Source organism: Oncorhynchus masou, chromosome 30 (assembly GCF_036934945.1).
Source record: "Oncorhynchus masou masou isolate Uvic2021 chromosome 30, UVic_Omas_1.1, whole genome shotgun sequence".
Classification (NCBI taxonomy): domain Eukaryota; kingdom Metazoa; phylum Chordata; class Actinopteri; order Salmoniformes; family Salmonidae; genus Oncorhynchus; species Oncorhynchus masou.
This window is the reverse complement of record NC_088241.1, coordinates 14,173,458-14,194,470: the sequence shown is the minus strand read 5'-3', so window position 1 is coordinate 14,194,470 and position 21,013 is coordinate 14,173,458. Positions and strand designations below refer to the sequence as shown.

At 44.2% G+C, this 21,013-nt stretch overlaps 1 protein-coding gene across 2 annotated transcripts in view; it reads left to right on the top strand.

Annotated features, from left to right (window-relative positions):
• zfpm2a (zinc finger protein, FOG family member 2a) overlaps window positions 1-21,013 on the top strand; it is a 153,480-nt gene that overhangs the window by 44,398 nt on the left and 88,069 nt on the right. The window contains exon 3 of one of the 2 annotated variants that reach the window (XM_064948072.1): window positions 9,302-9,400. In XM_064948072.1, coding sequence (XP_064804144.1) covers window positions 9,302-9,400 — 99 coding nt within the window. Of the gene's footprint in view, window positions 1-9,301; window positions 9,401-21,013 lie in introns of those variants that run through there. The other variant, XM_064948070.1, reaches the window with a different exon arrangement.

Genomic DNA, 21,013 nt, shown 5'->3' with positions numbered 1-21,013 from the left:
GATTTATACTCTGTTGTCACACCCAGAGCCATAATTGTGAGAAGGATGCCGTTTTATTTACCGAGTGGCATCTTTTTTACTGAAATTGTGAAATTTCACCTTGTTCTTGTACCCCTTTTTATTGTTGTGGAAATATGAGTGGGAAGGGGATGGGGGAAGTGAAGTTTAACACGGTGCTGGCACAAGCTGCTGTGTGTGTGTGTGTGTGTGTGTGTGTGTGTGTGTGTGTGTGTGTGTGTGTGTGTGTGTGTGTGTGTGTGTGTGTGTGTGTGTGTGTGTGTGTGTGTGTGTGTGTGTGTGTGTGTGTGAGTGTGAGATTCACCCATTTACTGATGACGAAAAGCAGCTTTAATGTACATAGATTTGTATTGATTACATGTGATTCTGATAGTAGTAGAGTGGTAGTAAAGTGCATACAGTGACCATATGTGACCATATGACTTAAATGTATTTGCATTTCTAAGAATGAGACAACTGCATTTATCTTCCAATCACCGTTAATAGATCCAAATAATGGCATTACAATGCAGTCATACACAGTTTACTTTCTCACAGTTCAAGGGGACCTGAAAATCAGGTAGGATATTCATTGTGGTAAATACAAAATCTCATTGACCCTCGATGTGACCTTTCAATGGCTAATCTGAATCATAGTCAGTCAGAGACATATAGCAGCAAACAGAAAGTGGCAGAATTCATGTGCCACTCTGTGTACCATTCAGAAATAATCAGGATCCACCAACAGAACATCTCCTCCATTCTCAGTTTTATTTTGCCACAGCTGCCAGCCCAGTGCCTGGAATGGTTAATGTGGAATTTTAATGCACAGTTGATGCTGAGGAATATGGGAAATGCTAATTTGTGGCGCGATAAGATGAATCGAGACATCCCTTTAGCCCCATTTGACTCCGTGGAGGAAATGAATCATGAATGTTTGTTAAGTATGACAATCTAACGGGGCCAGATCTACATGCTCCCAGACTGGAGAGAGAGGGAGATAACACCCAGCGCAGACGCCCAGGAAAACTGCCAGATTCTGTAATGATGGGAATTTATTGGCAGTTAAAGAGACAGTAGCAAGGCTTATTCACTAATAAGCTCCTCCATTGGAGAGCTCCACTGCATAGTGTTGGTGGGGGGGGTTTGCCCGTATCTGGAAGATGTATGATGTATTCTCTGTAATGGCTCTTCTGAGAGCAGAGACAGAAGTCTTACAGCTATGCTTGACTTTGGTGGAGACACTGTCTTTTTGGAATGGCTGATCACGACACAGTATTTACTGTCTCAACAACCTCCTTTAAACACGAATGACCTTCTGTCTTTTGCCTTTGACTAGATTTAGCTAGTTTATCTTCATTAGAAAGCGATGTGATCTTGGTAGCAGTTTGGTTATCATGACAACCTTGAGACTAACGTAGATCTATGGTCAAACCCAATCCTAAATCCTAACCTTAACCTAACGCATCCTATGGTGGTTTAAACATACAGTAACCATCTGCTTTACTGACACCATTGAAACATCATCATTCTCCATGCTCCAATAAGACCCTGTAGAGGGAGTAGCAACCTGTCTATTGGCTGGCTGGTCAGATTAGGCGGCTCTGAGCTCCTTAAAGTCGCACGCGAACCAGATTGACATTTTCAAGGGCTTCCTTGGCAGAGACAATGCTAAAAGGGAGAGAAAAAGCCAATATGACTTTGTTCCTACCTTGCTGGAGGAGTTGTTTGTGTAAATCGCCTATAAGCTTATTGACCTGGATGTGTGGCACCCGACTGTGTGTGACTGTGATTTGGCTGGAGAGGCTGTCCTTTGATGAAGCAGCGATAGGGAGGCCTGATTCTAACAGCTCACTGACACATGCCCGCAAACTCTGTCCTAACATACAATGTGCATCCCACCCTACCCCATGCTCCCCTACCCTACCCATGCTCTCATGCTCCCCTACCCTACCCCATTTCATCTATCCTACCCCATCCTACCCCATGCTTCCTGACCCTACCCCATGCTCCCCTACCCTACCCATGCTCTCCCACCCTACTCCATGCACCCCTATCCTACCAATGCACCCATGCTCTCATGCTCCCCACCCTACCCCATTTTCCAATGCACTCCCATCCTACCCCATCCTCCCTACCCTAACCCATGCTCCCTCCTGACCCTACCCCATGCTCCCCTACCCTACCCATGCTCTCCCACCCTACCCCATGCACCCCTACCCTACCAATGCACTCCCACCCTACCCCATGCCCCCTACCCTACCCATGCTCTCCCACCCTACCCCATGCACCCTTACCCTACCAATGCACTCCCATCCTACCCCATGCTCCCCTACCCTAACCCATGCATCCCTACCCTACCCTACCCCATGCACCCCTACCCTACCAATGCACTCCCACCCTAACCCATGCACCCTTACCCTACCAATGCACTCCCACCCTACCCCATGCTCCCCACCCTACCCCATGGTTCCCTACCCTACCCATGCTCTCATGCTCCCCTACCCTACCCCATTTTCATCTATCCTACCCCATCCTACCCCATGCTCCCCGACCCTACCCCATGCATCCCTACCCTACCCCATGCTCCCCACACCCTACCCCATGGTTCCCTACCCTACCCCATGCTCCCTCCCTATCCCATGTTTCTCCCCTGCCATCCCTACCCCATTTTCCTATCTATCCTACCCCATGCTCCCCTACCCTACCCCATGCTTCCTGACCCTACCCCATGCATCCCTACCCTACCCCATGCTCCCCTACCCTACCCCATGCTCCCCTACCCTACCCCATGCATCCCTACCCTACCCCATGCTCCCTTACCCTATCCCATGTTTCCCCACTCTACCCCAGTGCCATCCCACCCTACCCCATGCTACCCTATCCTACCCCATGCTCCCCTACCCTACCCCATGCTCCCCTACCCTACCCCATGCTCGCCCACCCTACCCCATCCTCCCCTACCCTACCCCATGCTCGCCCACCCTACCCCATGCTCTCCTACCCTACCCCATGCTCCCCACACCCTACCCCATGGTTCCCTACCCTACCCATGCTCTCATGCTTCCCTACCCTACCCCATTTTCACCTACCCTACCCCATCCTTCACCATGCTTCCTGACCCTACCCCATGCTCCTCTACCCTACCCCATGCTCCCTACCCTACCCCATGCCCCTACCCCATGCCCCCTACCCTGCCCTATGCCCTACCCCATGTCACCCCACCCTACCCCATGCTCCCCTACCCTACCCCATTCCCTCCCTCCCCATGCCCCCTACCCTGCCTTATGCTCCCCCACCCTACCCCATGCCCCTTACCTACCAATGCACCCCATGCTACCCTACCCTACCCTATGCTCCCCCCATCCCAGGGTTCCCTACCCCATGCTCTCATGCTCCCCTACCCTACCCCATTTTCATCTATCCTCAACCCCCCATATCCCCATGCTCCCCTACCCTACCCCATGCCATCCACCCTACCCCATGCTCTTCTACCCTACCCCATGCCACCAACCCTACCCCAAGGGCCCCTACGCTACCCCATTTCACCTACCCTACCACATTCTACCCTACCCTAACCCATACCCTACCCCATGCTCTCTACCCTACCCCATGCTCCCCACACCTACACCATGGTTCCACCCTACCCATGCTCTCATGCCCCACCCTACCCCATTTTCACCTATACCCCATCCTTCACCATGCTTCCTCCCTACCCCATGCTCCTCTACCCTACCCCATGCTCCCTACCCTGCCCCCTACCCTGCCCAATGCCTCCCTACCCTACCCCATGCTCCCCCACCCTACCCCATGTTCTCCCACCCTAATCTCCCCTACCTTATGCTCCCCCACCCTACCCCATGCTTCCCAACCATACCCCATGCCACCCTACCCTACCCCATGCTTCCCTACCCCATGCATCCCTACCCTACCCCATGCCACCAACCCTACCCCATGCCACCCCCTATGCTCTTCTACCCTACCCCATGCCACCAACCCTACCCCAAGGGCCCCCATCCCATTTCCCTACCCTACCCCATGCTACCCTAACCCATGCACCTACCCTACCCCATGCTACCCATACCCCATTCTAACCCTACACCATGCCACCCCATGCCACCCTACCCCTACCCCATGCTACCCAACCCTTTCTCCTAATCCCCCATGCTCCCCAACCCTACCCCATCCTACCCCATACCCTACCCCATGCTACCCAACCCTACCCCATGCCACCCTACCCTACCCCATCCTACCCTACCCCCCATGCCACCCTACCCCCCATCCTACCCTACCCCATGCTACCCAACCCTACCCCATGCTACCCTACCCCATCCTACCCTACCCCATGCAACCCTACCCTACCCCATACTACCCTACCCCATGCTACCCCACCCTACCCCATCCTACCCTACCCCATGCTACCCCACCCTACCCCATCCTACCCTACCCCATCCTACCCCACCCTACCCCACCCTACCCCATACTCTTCCCTCCACCTTTCTCCATCCTCACTCTCAGATACATTATTCTTCTCATTCACTCCTAAATGTCTTCATGTGATTAAACAAGGAAAGGGATTTTAGTCAGCGGTAGATTATTGTGACATCGGCTATAATGTAGATAATCTGTATCCTTTGATAACACGGCAAGAAACCAGTGATATCAAACACAGCCCCCTCTGAATGAAAAGGAATGCTTTAATGTTCGTATGGCAAAAAGGTTTTGAGATAGCTCATGCACATTGAAATCATGAAGAGGCTGTATGTATCCCTGTATCTTTATCATACTGTAGCCTACATACTGCTACAACATGTTCCTCCTTGCTGGTTTCCCATGTGACATTCGCTAGAGAGGGAACTTCCTCAAGCCCAGTGCTTGCCTGTGACATTGTTCATCTCTGTGAGGTTGCCTGGGCGATTGTGTTTAAAATGCATTGCAAACGGTGGTTAGATAGAAGGCAGCAGAAAATCCGTAATCACTGCTTAATTAAGGAATCATCTTGTAGCTTCATTTCCTGAGCTGTAATTAAACACTTCCAATACGTTTCGTTGCAGGGCTTAACATGTTCGCCTGAGATCAAGGTACTGCCTTTAATGTTATCTCACCCGGCTTCTTTAAACTCGCTCCACTGAAAGGAACTGTTGATATTCGCCCTTTGTTATCCTCGTCATAACGCCCAGTGATCCCCAGTATGCTAAAGAGCGTCTCCAGCTAACTGTACTCCAGGCCCCCAACAGTAAATAGCGAGGAGGATTCAGAGAGTGGGCTCACTGATAATACCTACTGGGAAGGAAGGAAAGGGGGAGAATTTCGCCATCCCAAGCAGACACTTGCATAAGCTAAACTGGGTCACTGTGACCTCATGTTACTGTTAGTAGGACAGTGCTGCAGACTTCCTTCACTTGGACTTTTTTTCTCTCTCACACAGAGAGGCAGGAAGCTGCTATCCTTTTGGCAGTGTTTGCTGCCTTCTTTGAAGTGAGCCATGTGTGTAGAAAACCAAACAAGCGCAGTGAGTGTTGGTTGATCTGAAGATGAACCCAGGATGGACACAATGTTAAGGCCTTATCCTGAACTGTATAGACGTGTCCGATATGACACTCTATTTACCATATAGTACACTACTTTTAGCCAGAGCCAGTAGTAGTTGTAATCATAGTATCTTTACTTCTGAACGGTCTGACTAAATCCATCCCTCTGCTGTCTTCAATGAAGTCTAAATATAACCCATCAACGCCCTTGGACGTACTCTGTAGGTTTAACACATCGAAGCAACGGAAAAGATTATGTGACCAGATAGAACTAAGTGTCCCCTCCACTAAGGACAAGCCTACCGCCAGCAGAACAGCTCAGAGTCTGTAGACAGGGCTGGAGACATAAACATTTGTATATTCTAATAATTTAGCAGACGCTCTTATCCAACAGTCTCCCCGACACATTGCTAGTGTTTTTAGCCACATTGCATGTATTGGATTTAGGGGTTTGTTATAGACCGACTTAATTATCTGTGTCTGTATAGTGGACTTGCACTATACAGACACAAAACAGAAGGGGTTTTCAAGGAAAATCTCGGAACGTGGTAAGCCGTATTCCCATCACGGTGGTTGCTGTGGCTGTGTAGTGCTGTAAAGTACTCTATGTTTTACAAGGTATTTAAGCACTTTACTTCCCAGGTTAGAGATAGATAGCCAAATATCCCTGGGTATGTCCACTCCCTTTCTCCCTCCCTCCCTCTCCCTCCCCCCTCTCTCCCCTCTCTCTCTCTCTCTCTCTCTCTCTCTCTCTCTCTCTCTCTCTCTCTCTCTCTCCCTCTCTCTCTCTCTCTCTGTTTCTCTCCCCGTCTATCTCTCTCTCTCTCTTTCTGAGCCTCAGCCCTGAGACTGTAAATCTGAGGTTCTGCATCCTAGAACACACATTCTCCCTCCTCCACAATAGATCAAACAGTAATAAATAGCCACCTTCCTCTCTCTCTCCCTCTCTTTTTCTTGCTCCTCCTTCCTTCCTGCTACACATGGGCTTCCTCCTGTATGGCAACTCATAGGAAATCTAGATAAAAGTGTTGCAGCTGCACCAGCCACTGGTCCCACAGTTACACACACTTGATACTTCTTGCAATTCAATGCACTATACTGGACATACATAGTAACAATAAAACAATGTATTCAAAGCTGCTTAGGTGATATTGCTTAATGTTAAGAACATTGTATATATGGCGAACATAACCATTTTTTTCCTGTTTTGAGCCCTAGATGTTTAATGTTAGTTACAGTACCATCAAAACGTTTTCACACTCCTTTACTTTTTCCACATTTTGTTGTATTACAACATGAATGTAATATTTATTCAATTGAGAGTTTTTGTCACCAGCCTACACGCAATATCCCTTAATGCCAAACTGAAATTATGTTTTTAAACATTTTGACCAATTAATTCAAAATGAAAAGCTGAAATGTCTTGAGTCAATAAGTATTCAACCCCTTTGTTATGGCAAGCATAAATAAGTTCAGAAGTAAAAATGTGCTTAACAAGTCACATAATAAGTTGCATGGACTCACTCTGTGTGCAATAATAGTGTTTAACATGAGTTTTGAATGACTACCTTATCTCTGTACTCCACGCATACAATTATCTGTAAGGTCCCTCAGTTGAGCAGTGAATTTCAACCACAGATTCAACCACAAAGACCAGGGAGGTTTTCCAATGTCTCGCAAGAAGGGCACATATTTGTAGATAGGTAAAAAATAAAATAAAAAGCAGACATTGAATATCCCTTTGAGCATGGTGCAGTTATTAATGACACTTTGGATGGTGTATCAATACACCCAGTCAGTTCAAAGATACAGGCATCCTTCCTGACTCAGCTGCCGGAGAGGAAGGAAACCGCTCAGGGATTTCACTATGAGTCTAATGGTGACTTTTTAAAACAGTTACAGAGTTTAAAGGCTGTGATAGGAAGGATGGATCAACAACATTATAGTTACTCCACAATACTAATGTAAATAACAGTGTGAAAGAAGGAAGCCTGTACAGAATAAAAAATATTCCAAAACATGCATAGGGCACTAAAGAAATAAGGCACTAAAGTAAAACTGCAAAATGAATTGGTAAAGAAATTAACTTTATGTCCTGAAAACAAAGCGTAATGTTTTGGCAAATCCAACACATCACTGTTTCCACTCTTCATATTTTCATCCATGGTGTTGACTGCATCAAGTTATGGGCATGCTTGTCATCGGTAGTACTGAGCAATTAACTGAAATGTCGGTTATTTCTTGGTTTTTAAACAACTAATTGACCATCATCGGTTAATTTCGTTCTGCTTTTTTATGTGAGCTCAATGCCCACATTGCGCTGCAGTTTCTCTAGAAATAAATCAGATCATGCACAAACTGTGCGGTGTAGTAGGGAGTTGTAGTTTCCAACAGGCCAATGTTCTACATAGTTAAGTGCAGATAACTTGATAATTAACCACAATTACCATAATCCATTGCGCTCTTACGTGTCCGGTCTGTTTCTTCTACACCTGCTATATTAGAGACAGAAGAATGTGCTATCAGGACGGATACATAGAGAGCAGTTGCTTCGCGAGGTATTTTTTATCTAAAGATACATGATTTAAGTGATTGATAGTTGGTATTCAGCAGTCATTAAAGTATGTCTTATATACTTTGAAGAACCAGTAAAATAGTGATTTTGGCAGACAGCATAGGCAGCAGCTCTATCGAAATGAGATGATGACTTGGAATTAAATAATAAAGTCGTCAAATAAATTAAATATAATATACACAACAACTGAAATATAATATTCAAATAAAGTAATTTTAATAAATGATAAGCAGTAATGGTCATTCTCTACCATCATACGACTTGTATTAATTGTGTTATTGTGTGTTTTTACAGCATTCAACCGATTTAATGCATAGTGCATTTAATGTAAAAAAATATATATATTGAGAACTAAATTGAAAATCATGATTGTTTTTGAAAAATCAAACCGAAACCGAATCGACCTCAAAAATAACTAATTGTTAAGCACTAGTCACCTACAAAGACCAGGGAGGTTTTAGGATAAAAAGACATGGAATAGAGCTAAGCCCAGGCAAAATCCTAGAGGAAAACCTGGTTCAGTCTGCTTTCCATCAGACACTGGGAGACAAATTCACCTTCCAGCAGGACAATAACCTAAAATACAAGACCAAATATACACTGGAGTTGCTTACCAAGAAGACTGTGAATGTTCCTGAGTGGCCTATAGTAGTTATGGTTTTGACTAAAATCAGCGTGAAAATCTATGGCAAGAATGGCTGTCTAGCAATGATCAACAACCATCTGGACAGAGCTTGAATAATTTTTGAAAGAATAATGACCAAATATTGTACAATCCAGGTGTGCAAAGCTCTTAGAGACTTACCCATAAAGACTCACAGCTGTAATCACTGCCAAAGGTGATACTAACATGTATTGACTTTGGGGTGTGAATACTTACAGTAAGTTAATGAGATATTTCTGTATTTCATTATTAATACATTTGCAAACATTTCTAAAAACATGTTTTCACTTTGTCATTATGTGTGTGTATTATGTGTAGAAAGAAATCATATTTTGAGTTCAGGCTGTAACACAACAAAATGTGGAATAAGTCAAGAGGTATGAACACTTTCTGAAGGCTCTGATAACAGTTGTATCAACTGTATTATATGGGTGCTCCTCCATCAAACGTGGTTTGGCAACAATATGATTTAACTGTGAGAGATGTCACTCAACATGACCAATCTGTGCGTCCCATGTCCCCGTCTGTCTACAGGTGACGAAGATGGCAGTGGAGAAGCAGGGGAGTCAGACATGGATGGGCAGAGTGAGTCCAGACACCCAGCTATAGGACCAGAGGATTGGGATGGACCAAGTAAGTTTACGTCATTTCTCTCTCTCTCTCTCTCTCTCTCTCTCTCTCTCTCTCTCTCTCTGGTGGTTGTCATCTGGTTGTCCGGCAGTTGTCTGACATCCCTCAACCAGAAAGCCGCATCTCAACCAGGAAGTGACTTTTTTTAATGACATCTCATGACATATTTTGCCTGCTGGGAATGGAATGCACCTCGTAGGATGAGTGCTTTCAAATCTACCAGAAAGGGAAAGAGCAAGGCACGTGAGATACAAGCCACAAAAGTCTCTGAAGTTGGAATAAAATGTGCTTCCTAATAACAATAGATGAAAAACTGGGGAAAGTGATGTGGGGAGCCGAATTAGTATATTATCACCATTGAATAGTAAGTTAACTTACCAGTGTTGAATGGGTGGATGAGATTGCTTTGCTCTTAATCTTATGGTATATGTGCTTGAACATAGAATGAAACCCCGAAAGAAAGCTTAGAATAAAAAAATGTACTATATTTATTTTCTCTTTGAACATCTCATTTTACCATGCAGATTCCCCTTGCTGTTCTTCACAAGAGTTTCGGGGAAAAAATGGTTGTATCTTGTTTTTTTGTTCGTCTTAAAAGTCACTTCATCAAAGTGATGGATAATACGTCGAACAAGATGGCAACACAGCAATTACTGTTGAGGGCATTACATCCACATTGCTGAACACACACAATATGATTCCCTTCTAATGCGTATGACCTATTGCAGCAGGTACATACGTTTATAGAAGTGGGATTTGGACAAGTTATGCTGGTGCTGAAGCCCCCTGCGGTGTGTATTTTATACTGACAGTGAATCAGTGTTATCGGCCCCTATCAGATAATGCATTTATCATTAAATTTTACATTTGCATTTAAATCTGGAGAAGGAAATGAGCATTGCTGGTTAAAGATTAGAGAGGCTGGGCCGACAGTAATAAAACATCACTGTGATCAGTCAGGAGACAGGGCTGAGGGGGTCAGCGCTCAACTATGGGGGCCACCATGACAAAAAGACAGCAGGCATCACATGACGAAGAGAAGGCCCTTTGGGCCGGGGGAAAACGCTGAGCTTAAAAATACTGCTGTCTTTGAAAGGGAGATAGGATTGGAGGGGATGGGAGCTCTGACTGGCTGTAATTATACACCAATCTCTCTATGTCTCTCTCTCTCGCTCTCTGGACATCTCTCTTCTCTCTCTCTCTCTCTCTGTCCTTAGCCCTCAGAATATTGAGAATTACAGGTTCATAACAGAACACGGACTGCTGGACCGACTGGGGTTTGGGGGTGTTCAGTAGGGAGAAAATGTTTGAAGCTGAGTAAGGTCCTACCTAACTGAACTACCTGAACTGAACTTGTCCAATACTAATAGAGATTTCAGTTTACCGCTGCCAAACATTTTGATACCGTGTGCACTAATGAACATGGCCCTGGATTGTCTGTCTCAGACTTAGAGTTTCTTTCAAACTCTAACTCCAGAAACATGACTTCAGATGAGATGGCACTATTGTCTCACGGACCTCTCCTACATACAGGCATGTATCTATCTACCTGGTCAAAGCCCCAAGGACCCAAACTCATATATGTTAGTATATCATCATTACTACACTATCTACATAATGAATATAATTTTGTTAGGATAAGGTACACTCCCTCTCAGTTCCAGGTAGTCTCATTAGTATTTCTTAAGATCCTTAATGATCTACTAGTCCATGAGAGAGACATAGTTTCAGAGCCGGATGTGGCTGGCATTCCCTCTGTTGTCTTTGTGGGCAGTGGGCGAGAAATGAATCTTTGAACATAATAATGCCATTCACTATCCCATCACGCCTGCCATGAAAGGTCATTTCCCTTTTTAATTTTTCCCATTGTGTTGGAAAAGTCAGATGGGCATGTTATAATTTGAATAAAGAGGGAAATCAGACAATCAGATACGAACATTTTGAAATTACATGGCTTCCTGTTCAAAGCGATTAAAAGCAAATGTATTTAGTTTGAGACTGTCTACGCTGTAATCTCTTTGTAAATGTTCAGATAGTGGTAGCATTCAAACTCTCTTTGTTATTTCTTGGCTTAAGTTTAAGCAGGTGCGATAAAGATCAGCACCGGATCATTTTGAATCACTCAGTGTGTGTATCTGAATAGGATGTATAATGACTGTTACATACATAAAGGGGGCGTTATTTTTTTGTTAGGTGGCTCTGATCATCCTCACCTGTCTTTGGTGCTCCTATTCAACCACCCTGGACATTGTCCTCTGTTGATAAAATGACTAAAGCAGCTAACAGTACATTCTCTAATTGATCTTTTCATCTTTATGTACCGTGTTAGGATGAACACATATCGAGTGTTGTAATACAGTCGTTAAGAAGACTCTTTTATCCATGTAGGAATCGAACCCACAACATTGGTGTTTCCAGCTCCATGGTAACCCACAGCCATTGGAACTACTAGTTTCCCAGTGTTCCTTCCTGTATAGTATGACAGTAGAACCATGTGACTCATTAATCTGACGGGTGTTCTGCCTTCTCTCATAGAACAGAGAACACCCAGGGAGTTCTCAATATAACCATGTCATCCCTGAAGCTATCAACACAGAGATCTGCTGTTTCATGTTCATTTGGCGTCATGGATATTTGAAATCCATGTACTATAACGGGAGATAACCCTGACTGTGAAGTACTGCTATTCTTCACTCATTTCCATGGACTACTTTGTCTCCGATACAGATCTGTCGCTGTTCCTCAAGGCTAAATGAGAGTGGTGGGCTTTAGCTAGCGTTAGCTTCTAATGAACTTCTGCACATTCTAATCTACTGGTCTGCTCTTATGAGACACACCCCCGTGGAAAAGACAAGGAAACTCAGTTAACTTCACAGGAGGCTCTCTCTCATTGCTTCTCGTGTGGTTTTGTCTCGATACTGTACAGAGTAAAACGTTCTCCCTACGTTTGTAGGAATGCAGTTGTTAGCTTAGGCTTACATGGCTGATTAAGCAGACACTGTGATGTATATCTGTAAACATAATGTAATCTTCCATCTCATGTTAGCATGATACCATGTCATTTTACTGTTCAAATAAACTAAACAACACGCTGCCTCTATTTGTACTAAATAAGATACATCTGACAAACAGTCTTACTTGAAGATAATGCGTCCAAGATTGCACCAGCAGCTGGGTGAGAAGGTTTGTGAAGGAAATGGGGGCAGGGAAGGAGAAGGGAGGAGAGCACCAAACACAAGCAAGTGAGCAGAAGTGATTATCACCTTGCCCATAATTCTTTCTGCTTGACTGGTCCCGAACAGGCACAGCCCTGTCCAGTTACCCCTCTCTCTGTGCCAGCTGGGCATGAGCCACGGTCGGACAGGTTGGGGTCAGCTGAAGGAGTGGCCCTCCGAGACGATGTCCGACAGTCAGACAGGAACAGAGCCCTCCCCTAACCACCCACCCCCTTCATCTCCCGCTGGCCTCCATCCCCTTCATCAAGTCATCAAAAGCTGCACGGCAAAACATGTCTGTCCTCAGATGAAGACTCCAGTAGTCTCACAGTTTTTACTCCAGCCCACCTTTGAGTGTGTGCCGATGGCGATGTTCCTGCCTACTGGTCCACATGAAAACAATAACGTTTCAGGTTTTATGTACATATGTCACGCGAGGAGAATTTGTAGAGCAGATGGCCACGATACCGTGGCAGGTGCCTCGGCAAATGTTTGCCATCGCTGTGCTGCTATTTATATCATTGTGAAACACAGAGTCACAAATATTTGAGGACGGAGGAACGGACAGAGGGACCGTTGGCCCTCTTTGTTGTGAGTCAGAATGACCACCAAAACAAACAGATTAGGGTTGACGGATGTCTGGTCTTATTGTGAGACAGTTTGCTACAGCAGGAAAATAATCCTGCCGCAACATGAAATGTGAATTATTATGTGGATTATAATTATTGGACATTTTTGCAGGGGTTGATACATTTTTTTTATGGTCAAATCAAGTCTGACATACTAAAGTGGAAATGATAAACTTTAGAAGCCTTTTTATACCTCGAATAGACTACAATTTGCATTTCCTGCTGTGCATCAAATGAAGATCCTACTTCGGTGTACTCCAGACGATAATGACCTGACTGTGTCAGGGAAAACCTTTTTGCCGATACAGTGTAATACAGCAGATGCAATGTGGTATGTTTGTTGTCCAAATGGGATATAAAAAAGCTATGAATTCTCCCAGTACACCTTCATGTTTGTGGCTACATAATTATAGCACACTATGAGGTAACTGTGAGACGACCCCAGTCCGCAGGCTGGGGGAGCACACTTCCTATACAGACCCTTGTCATCACGCCTCTAGAAGACTCCATCCTGAACACACACACACACACACACACTGTTAATGAGAGTTCTTCTGGCACCTGACAAGTTCTGCACGGCAACAGTGCATTTTTTATTCTGACTCTGAAGTCCATTAATTGAGGATGTGGTAAGGAAGGAGGGAGGAAGGAAGGGGTGCTGGAATGAGAGAAAGAGACAAACGGAGTGCACAGATGCAGATTAGGGCTGCAGAAGATGAGGGTGTAAAAGGGATTTAATGCTAGGATGGATTAGAGAAATCCTTGTAACAATGTTAAATAATTATAGTTCCAGTGGAGATCAAAGCACCATTGATTGAACCCCTCAAGCCTTCAGCACACAGAGTCTTGGAAAGCAGAGATTGGTAAACTAGTGCTCAGACCACTCCGACTGCTCCGGTTAAATTGGATTGGAAATATTAGGATGTAGATGAATCCTTCAGGAGTTTGCAGAAATGTCGCTCGCAAGAGCCATTTGAATGGTTTGATACAGATGTAGGATCTTAATTTGAGCCAGTTTGCTACAGCAGGGACAATAATTCTGCAGCAACAGGAAATGTGAATTATTATGTGGATTATAATTAATGGACATTTTTGTAGGAGTTGAGACATTTTTCGTAAAGGATAAATCAGGTCTGAAATTTCAAAATGGAAATTACAAACTTCAGAAGCCTTTTTAAACCTCAAATACATGACACGTTTTACATTTCCTGCATTGCAGGAAAATTGTCCTGCAACAGGGTAATACAATTAATATTATACGTTTGAAGAACTGCCTGTCTGGGCAGAATTATCATAAGATGAGGATGCAGCAACCACCTCTTATGATAGATAGATACAGTACCTAAAGCATTTTAAGTAGACTTACAGACATAGTCTGGACTTTTCACTGACATTTTCAACCTCTCCCTTTCCGAGTCTGTAATACCAACATGTTTTAAGCAGACCACCATAGTCCCTGTGCCCAAGAACACTAAGGTAACCTGCCTAAATGACTACTGACCTGTAGGACTCACATCTGTAGCCATGAACTGCTTTGAAAGGCTGGTCATGGCTCACATCAACACCATTATCCCAAAAACCCTAGACACACTCCAATTTGCATACCGCCCCAACAGATCCACAGACGATGCCATCTCTATTGCACTCCACACTGCCCTTTCCCACCTGGACAAAAGGAACACCTATGTGAGAATGCTATGCATTGACTACAACTCAGCGTTCAACACCATAGTGCCCTCAAAGCTCATCAATAAGCTAAGGACCCTGGGAATAAACACCTCCCTCTGAAACTGGATCCTGGACTTCCTGATGGGCTGCCCCCAGGTGGTAAGGGTAGATAACAACACATCCGCCACGCTGATCCTCAACACAGGGGCCCCTCAGGGGTGCATGCTCAGTCCCCTCCTGTACTCCCTGTTCACTCATGACTGCACGCCAGGCACGACTCCAACACCATCATTAAGTTTACCGATGACACAGTAGTGGTAGGCCTGATCACCGACAACGACAAGACAGCCTATAGGGAGGAGGTCAGAGACCTGGCTGTGTGGTGCCAGGACAACAACCTCTCCCTCAACATGATCAAGACAAAGGAGATGATTGTGGACTACAGGAAAAAGAGGACAGAGAACGCCATTCTCATCGACGGGGCTGCAGTGGAGCAGGTTGAGAGCTTCAAGTTCCTTGGTGTCCACATCACCAACAAGCTAACCAAGCACACCAAGACAGTCGTGAAGAGGGCACAACAAAACGTATTCCCCCTCAGGAGACTGAAAAGATTTGGCATGAGTCCTCATATCCTCAAAAGGTTCTACAGCTGCACCATCGAGAGTATCCTGACTGGTTGCATCACTGCCTGGTATGGCAACTGCTTGGCCTCTGACCGCAATGCACTACAGAGGGTAGTGCAAACGGCCCACTACATCACTGGGGCCAAGCTCCCTGCCATCCAAGGACCTCTATACCAGGCGGTGTCAGAGGAAGGCCCTAAAAATTGCTAGAGACTCCAGCCACCCTAGTCATAGACTGTTCTCTCTACTACCACATGGCAAGCGGTACGGGAGCACCAATTCTAGGTCCAAGAGGCTTCTAAACAGCTTCTACTCCCAATCCGTAAGACTCCTGAACACCTAATCAAATGGCTACCCAGAAAACTTGCATTGCCCCCCCCCCCCCCACACCCCCATTGTTACACCACTGCTACTCTCTGTTGATATCATCTATGCATAGTCACTTTAATAACTCTACCCACATGTACATATTACCTCAACTAACTGGTGCCCCCGCACATTGACTATGTACCAGTACACCCCTGTATATAGTCTCGCTATTGTTATTTTACTGCTGCTCTCTTCAATTATATGTTACTTTTATTTCTTATTCTGGTCTGTATATATGTGTATATATATTTTTACTGCATTGTTGGTTAGGGGCTCGTAAGTAAGCATCTCACTGTAAGGTCTACCTACACGTGTTGTATTCGGCGCATGTGACAAATACAATTTGATTTGATTTGATATTTAAGCAAAGTAGAAAACTGAGACTCGTTCAAGTTGTTTATACATTTTTTCCATAAAAATCAATAGATTTGGACGTGCATCATAGCGATTCTCTCTCAAAAGGATGTTTTATCTTTCCCAGTGGTTTTATTCAAAGCTTTTTTATCAAGTATTGGAAAAATAATGATGAGATTTCAGATGAAACTATGAACAACAGCTAGGAACTTTGGGAATGAAAACATGGAAACTAAACTGCTATCTCAGCACTCATTTTCTCATCAGGGTTTTCCTGAAATTGTGGGCCATCCCTGGCCCAGAGCAAGCCGTGAATGTGCGTGAACGTCTAACCTGGTACTCCACACTGCAAAATAGAAACTTGCTATGCTCTCTCTACTTCACATTATATTCACCCCCCCTCTCTCTCTCACACACACACACACACTCTCTCTCTCTCTCTCTCTCTCTCTCTCTCTCTCTCTCTCTCTCTCTCTCTCTCACTCACACACACACACACACACACACACACACACACACACACACACACACACACACACACACACACACACACACACACACACACACACACACACACACACCATGAAAAGAATGTTTGATTGTGTTGATTAAATATTCAACAAGAGATTAGAGAAATCTCTTCACTCATATGCTGCAGTTCTTTCATGCAAATGTACTCACTGATCCGATATACTGTACTAAGAGGCTTTATGGCAAAACTTCATGGCTGTTAGTTATATCATCTAAAATAGGACTACATTAAATAGCTGTTATTATCATTATAAGTATTCTGAGTAATAGTTTGCGTAGGTACAGTATGGTGACTGCAACAATGTCCTTAAAATAGTCAATAGATATAGATTATATTGATTGTCACATTTTTCAAGATAATCATTGGAAAATCACATCTTCATTTTCAGTGTTTCTTATTTCATGACAGAATTCAATGAGTATGAAAGCTGTTGGTAAATAGGAAGCTGAACACAGTTGCTGGCAATGATTCTGCCCTGGGGGACTTGGTTCTCAATGCTGCCTTCTTTCTTTAACACTCTGAATATGTTTGTTCTAAAATGCTTACACCCTCTGAGGCTGGATAGATGAGAAATATAGCAGTCTTCTACTTATTTGGAGAGGTATCACTTAATCGGGTGAATATGTGATGTGTGTATTTAAAATGTACATGGCGATGTTTCGTGCAAGTTATTTGTTATGCTGTAAGTTACTCAACTGAAACTTACAGGAAGTTGAATTTTTATGAGTCCCTCTTCATTTCATAGGATTTTGTTTTGCTGTAAATATATAAACTATATTGTGTTTCTTTATATTTTCTGTACATGTATTTGCACTATTTAGGGTAAGTTTTTGTTGCAATTCAGTTTGAAAACTGAGCACCTCAAGTCATCAATGCATATGGTTTGGCTAACTCTCTCTCTCTCTCTCTCTCTCTCTCTCTCTCTCTCTCTCTCTCTCTCTCTCTCACACGCTCACGCACACACGCACACACACACGCACACACACACACACACACACACACACACACACACACACACACACACACACACACACACACACACACACACACACACACACCACACACTCACACACACACACACACACACACACACACACACACATACACACACACACACACACACACACACACACACACACACACACACACACACACACTCACTCACTCACACACACACACACACACACACACACACACACACACACACACACACACACACACACACACACACACACACACACACACACACACACACACACACACACACACAGTCTCTCCTTGTGAAAGGTATTGATATCAGGGCAGTGGCCCTGCCTCTCAGACAGTGTGTGTGGTGATGAACAGCTGTTTCCGGCTTGGCCCCCTGGTCACGACAATTCCAGCTGGGTTTTTTTTTAAGTTGGGGGGGCGGGCACTGGTTGTCAACTGAATTAAAATACCAAATAATAGTAATAATAATGATAATAAAAAGTTAATAAAAAACCGCATGTTCCTTCCTGATTGTGAGTGTTGTGGTATTCAATTATGCAATTTTCATTGGCATATTAATCATCTTTTCAACAAACAAGCCGGCGTTAATTAAAGCAAATCATGGATAAAGACGTGTTGCCGGATCATCACTCCGTTTATCACCGTGCACAGACCCGCAGTTAAGTCAATTCCGGCTGTGAGATGAATTTCAATGTTCTCTTCGCTCTTTCCTGTGTGTGTGTGTGTGTGTGTGTGTGTGTGTGTGTGTGTGTGTGTGTGTGTGTGTGTGTGTGTGTGTGTGTGTGTGTGTGTGTGTGTGTGTGTGTGTGTGTGTGTGTGTGTGTGTGTGTGTGTGTGCCTGTGTATAGTTGTGTATGTATTATGGTCAGTGTGTGTGTGAGCGTGTGTGTGCTTGTGTGCGTGCGTGTGCTTGTGTGCGTGCGTGTGTGTGTGGTTTCTCACTTGTTTGTGCCATTGTCTGGAGGGAGGGCCAGCAACACTGCATGTCAGAGTGGGAGAGGCTGAATATGTAAGTTGTGACTCATTTAAATCAGACTAAATAGTAGAAAGTTGTCTTGGTTACCTATTTATTGGAAAGAATGGAAACAAATTACAGGCTACAGCTTAAACCCCACTACCTCCATATTACAGTTATGATTATACTGCATTATACTGTTGAAAAAAACATCATAGTTATTTGTAATTATTGACACGACAATATGTAATTTGTGTGTTGGTTCTTAGCTTGGCTCATTGGAGGGAGAATGGAGATGACTGAGAATCTGTGGGAGATATACTTGTCCTAATCACAGCTCACTGATCAGCTGCCATTCATTAACAGGCACAATGCCTCTCCCCTATTTGACCGAGATAGCTTGTGTGTATACATAGATATGTAGGCTACGTGTGCCTTTTTAAAAATGTATGTAGTTCTGTCCTTGAGCCGTTCTTGTTTATTGATGTTCTGTATTATGTCATTCTGTATTCTTTCATGTTTTTGTGGACCCCAGGAAGAGTAACTGCTGCTTTTGCACCAACTAATGGGGATCCTAATAAAATACCAAATACCAAATTAACAACCCAGAGAAACCCTGGTGATGTGATGTGAGCAGCCAGAGCCATGAAAAGAGCCAGAAAAGAGCTTCATCAGCCAGCCATCTGACTGTAGACATGTTGCTTGTCCTCGTCCCCGGCTCCTCCAATGTGGAGCAACTTTATCAGTGCCAGCCGCTCACCCACTTGCTAAACTGGAGGGCCAGCCGCCTCTTAACTTAAACATAAGATCTTTGTGGTTTGAAGCACTCGGCTGCACCGCGCACAATGAGAATCTGAAAGGCAAACAAGACTCTAGTGTCGACGTTGCCCATCACAAAATCATCACACCACCACCACATGGAAAAGGAAAAAATGTCTGTTTCTGCTGCGTTAGCTCGATACTAAATGCACTCAAACAGACTGCTGCACTGGAGCGAGATTCCCTCTCAAGGAAGCAAAAAGGAGAGATGGAGAGAGAGAGAGAGAAAGTGGGTGGAGAGAGAGAGGGAGAGAGAGAGAGAGGGAGAGAGAGAGAGAGAGAGAGAGAGAGAGTAGCAGAGAGAGAGAGAGAGAGTGGAAGAGAGAGAAGTCAAAAACCTCCACATAACAATGCCGGAGAAAAATCAGAACATTTTCCGCCGAAAGATGGGCCATTTCCAAATCCTCGTGCCCTATCAGACAAATTAAAGTAAATCAAGCATGAAATGAAGCAGAAGAGCCCGGAGATAAGGCTCCTTTAAGTCGTTTACAGATTAGGATAGAGAGAGAGGTGCATCTGGTCTCTGGCAGTGAAGGAGGCTAGTTTCTCATTTCACAATAGCAGTCTGTGTATAGGATTACTCTCCCCTGTCACTGACATGGGAAGCAGTGGGGGAAAAGCCATCCACAAAATGTTGCTAAATATGTCCCTAATGTCTCCAACGTACCGAACTTCACTTGTCTCCCATCTGAACGGGGGTGATATGTTATGTTATAGCATGTCATGGAAGTGAGTAGTAATCCGATTGTGATTATTTTCTGTCAATTAGATGTGTTGTTATTTGGGGTGCCTTCTATTCTCAATAGTCTTTCCACCACCACGTGACTTAAAATGTACATGTGATTCAGGATTGGCTAGAGCAGATCACATGACTGTGGCAGTCACTTCCTCTGTCCACACTGAGCATGTCTGAAGTCAGGTTGGAGAGAATTCGACAGTCTTCAATCACCACACTGTATATTCAAAAGGTGCATATGTGCAGTATGTATTTATTTCACTTTAAATTGAACAAACTGCACTATTACTGTAATTAAAAGATGCAGTTACTGTTACAGTGTATAATTGCCTCGCAAATTCTGATTTATATTCTAGTATTTTTTGTATTTCTTGTTAAAGGCTGTGTATTGAATTATTTTGATTAATTATCTGATTATTTATCATTTTACTTTCTGCTCCATACGTCCTTCTGCCAGGAGTCATTTTATGGTAATAGATCCTACAGTACAGTACAGTACAGTACCGTGTGTCTGATGTAAGTCATTTAGAGAGGATTCTAATCAGAATGCCAGTTGGGTGATTTTAAACCCTGTGATACTCACTCACCCTAACTGTCACTTCAACTCAGTGATGCCGTGCTCTACCCGCTGAGCTACAGAGGACCATCTCTAGACTATATAGACCTCATTTACTATACATCACCTATACTCCCATTTCCCCTGAAAACACACACACACACACACCG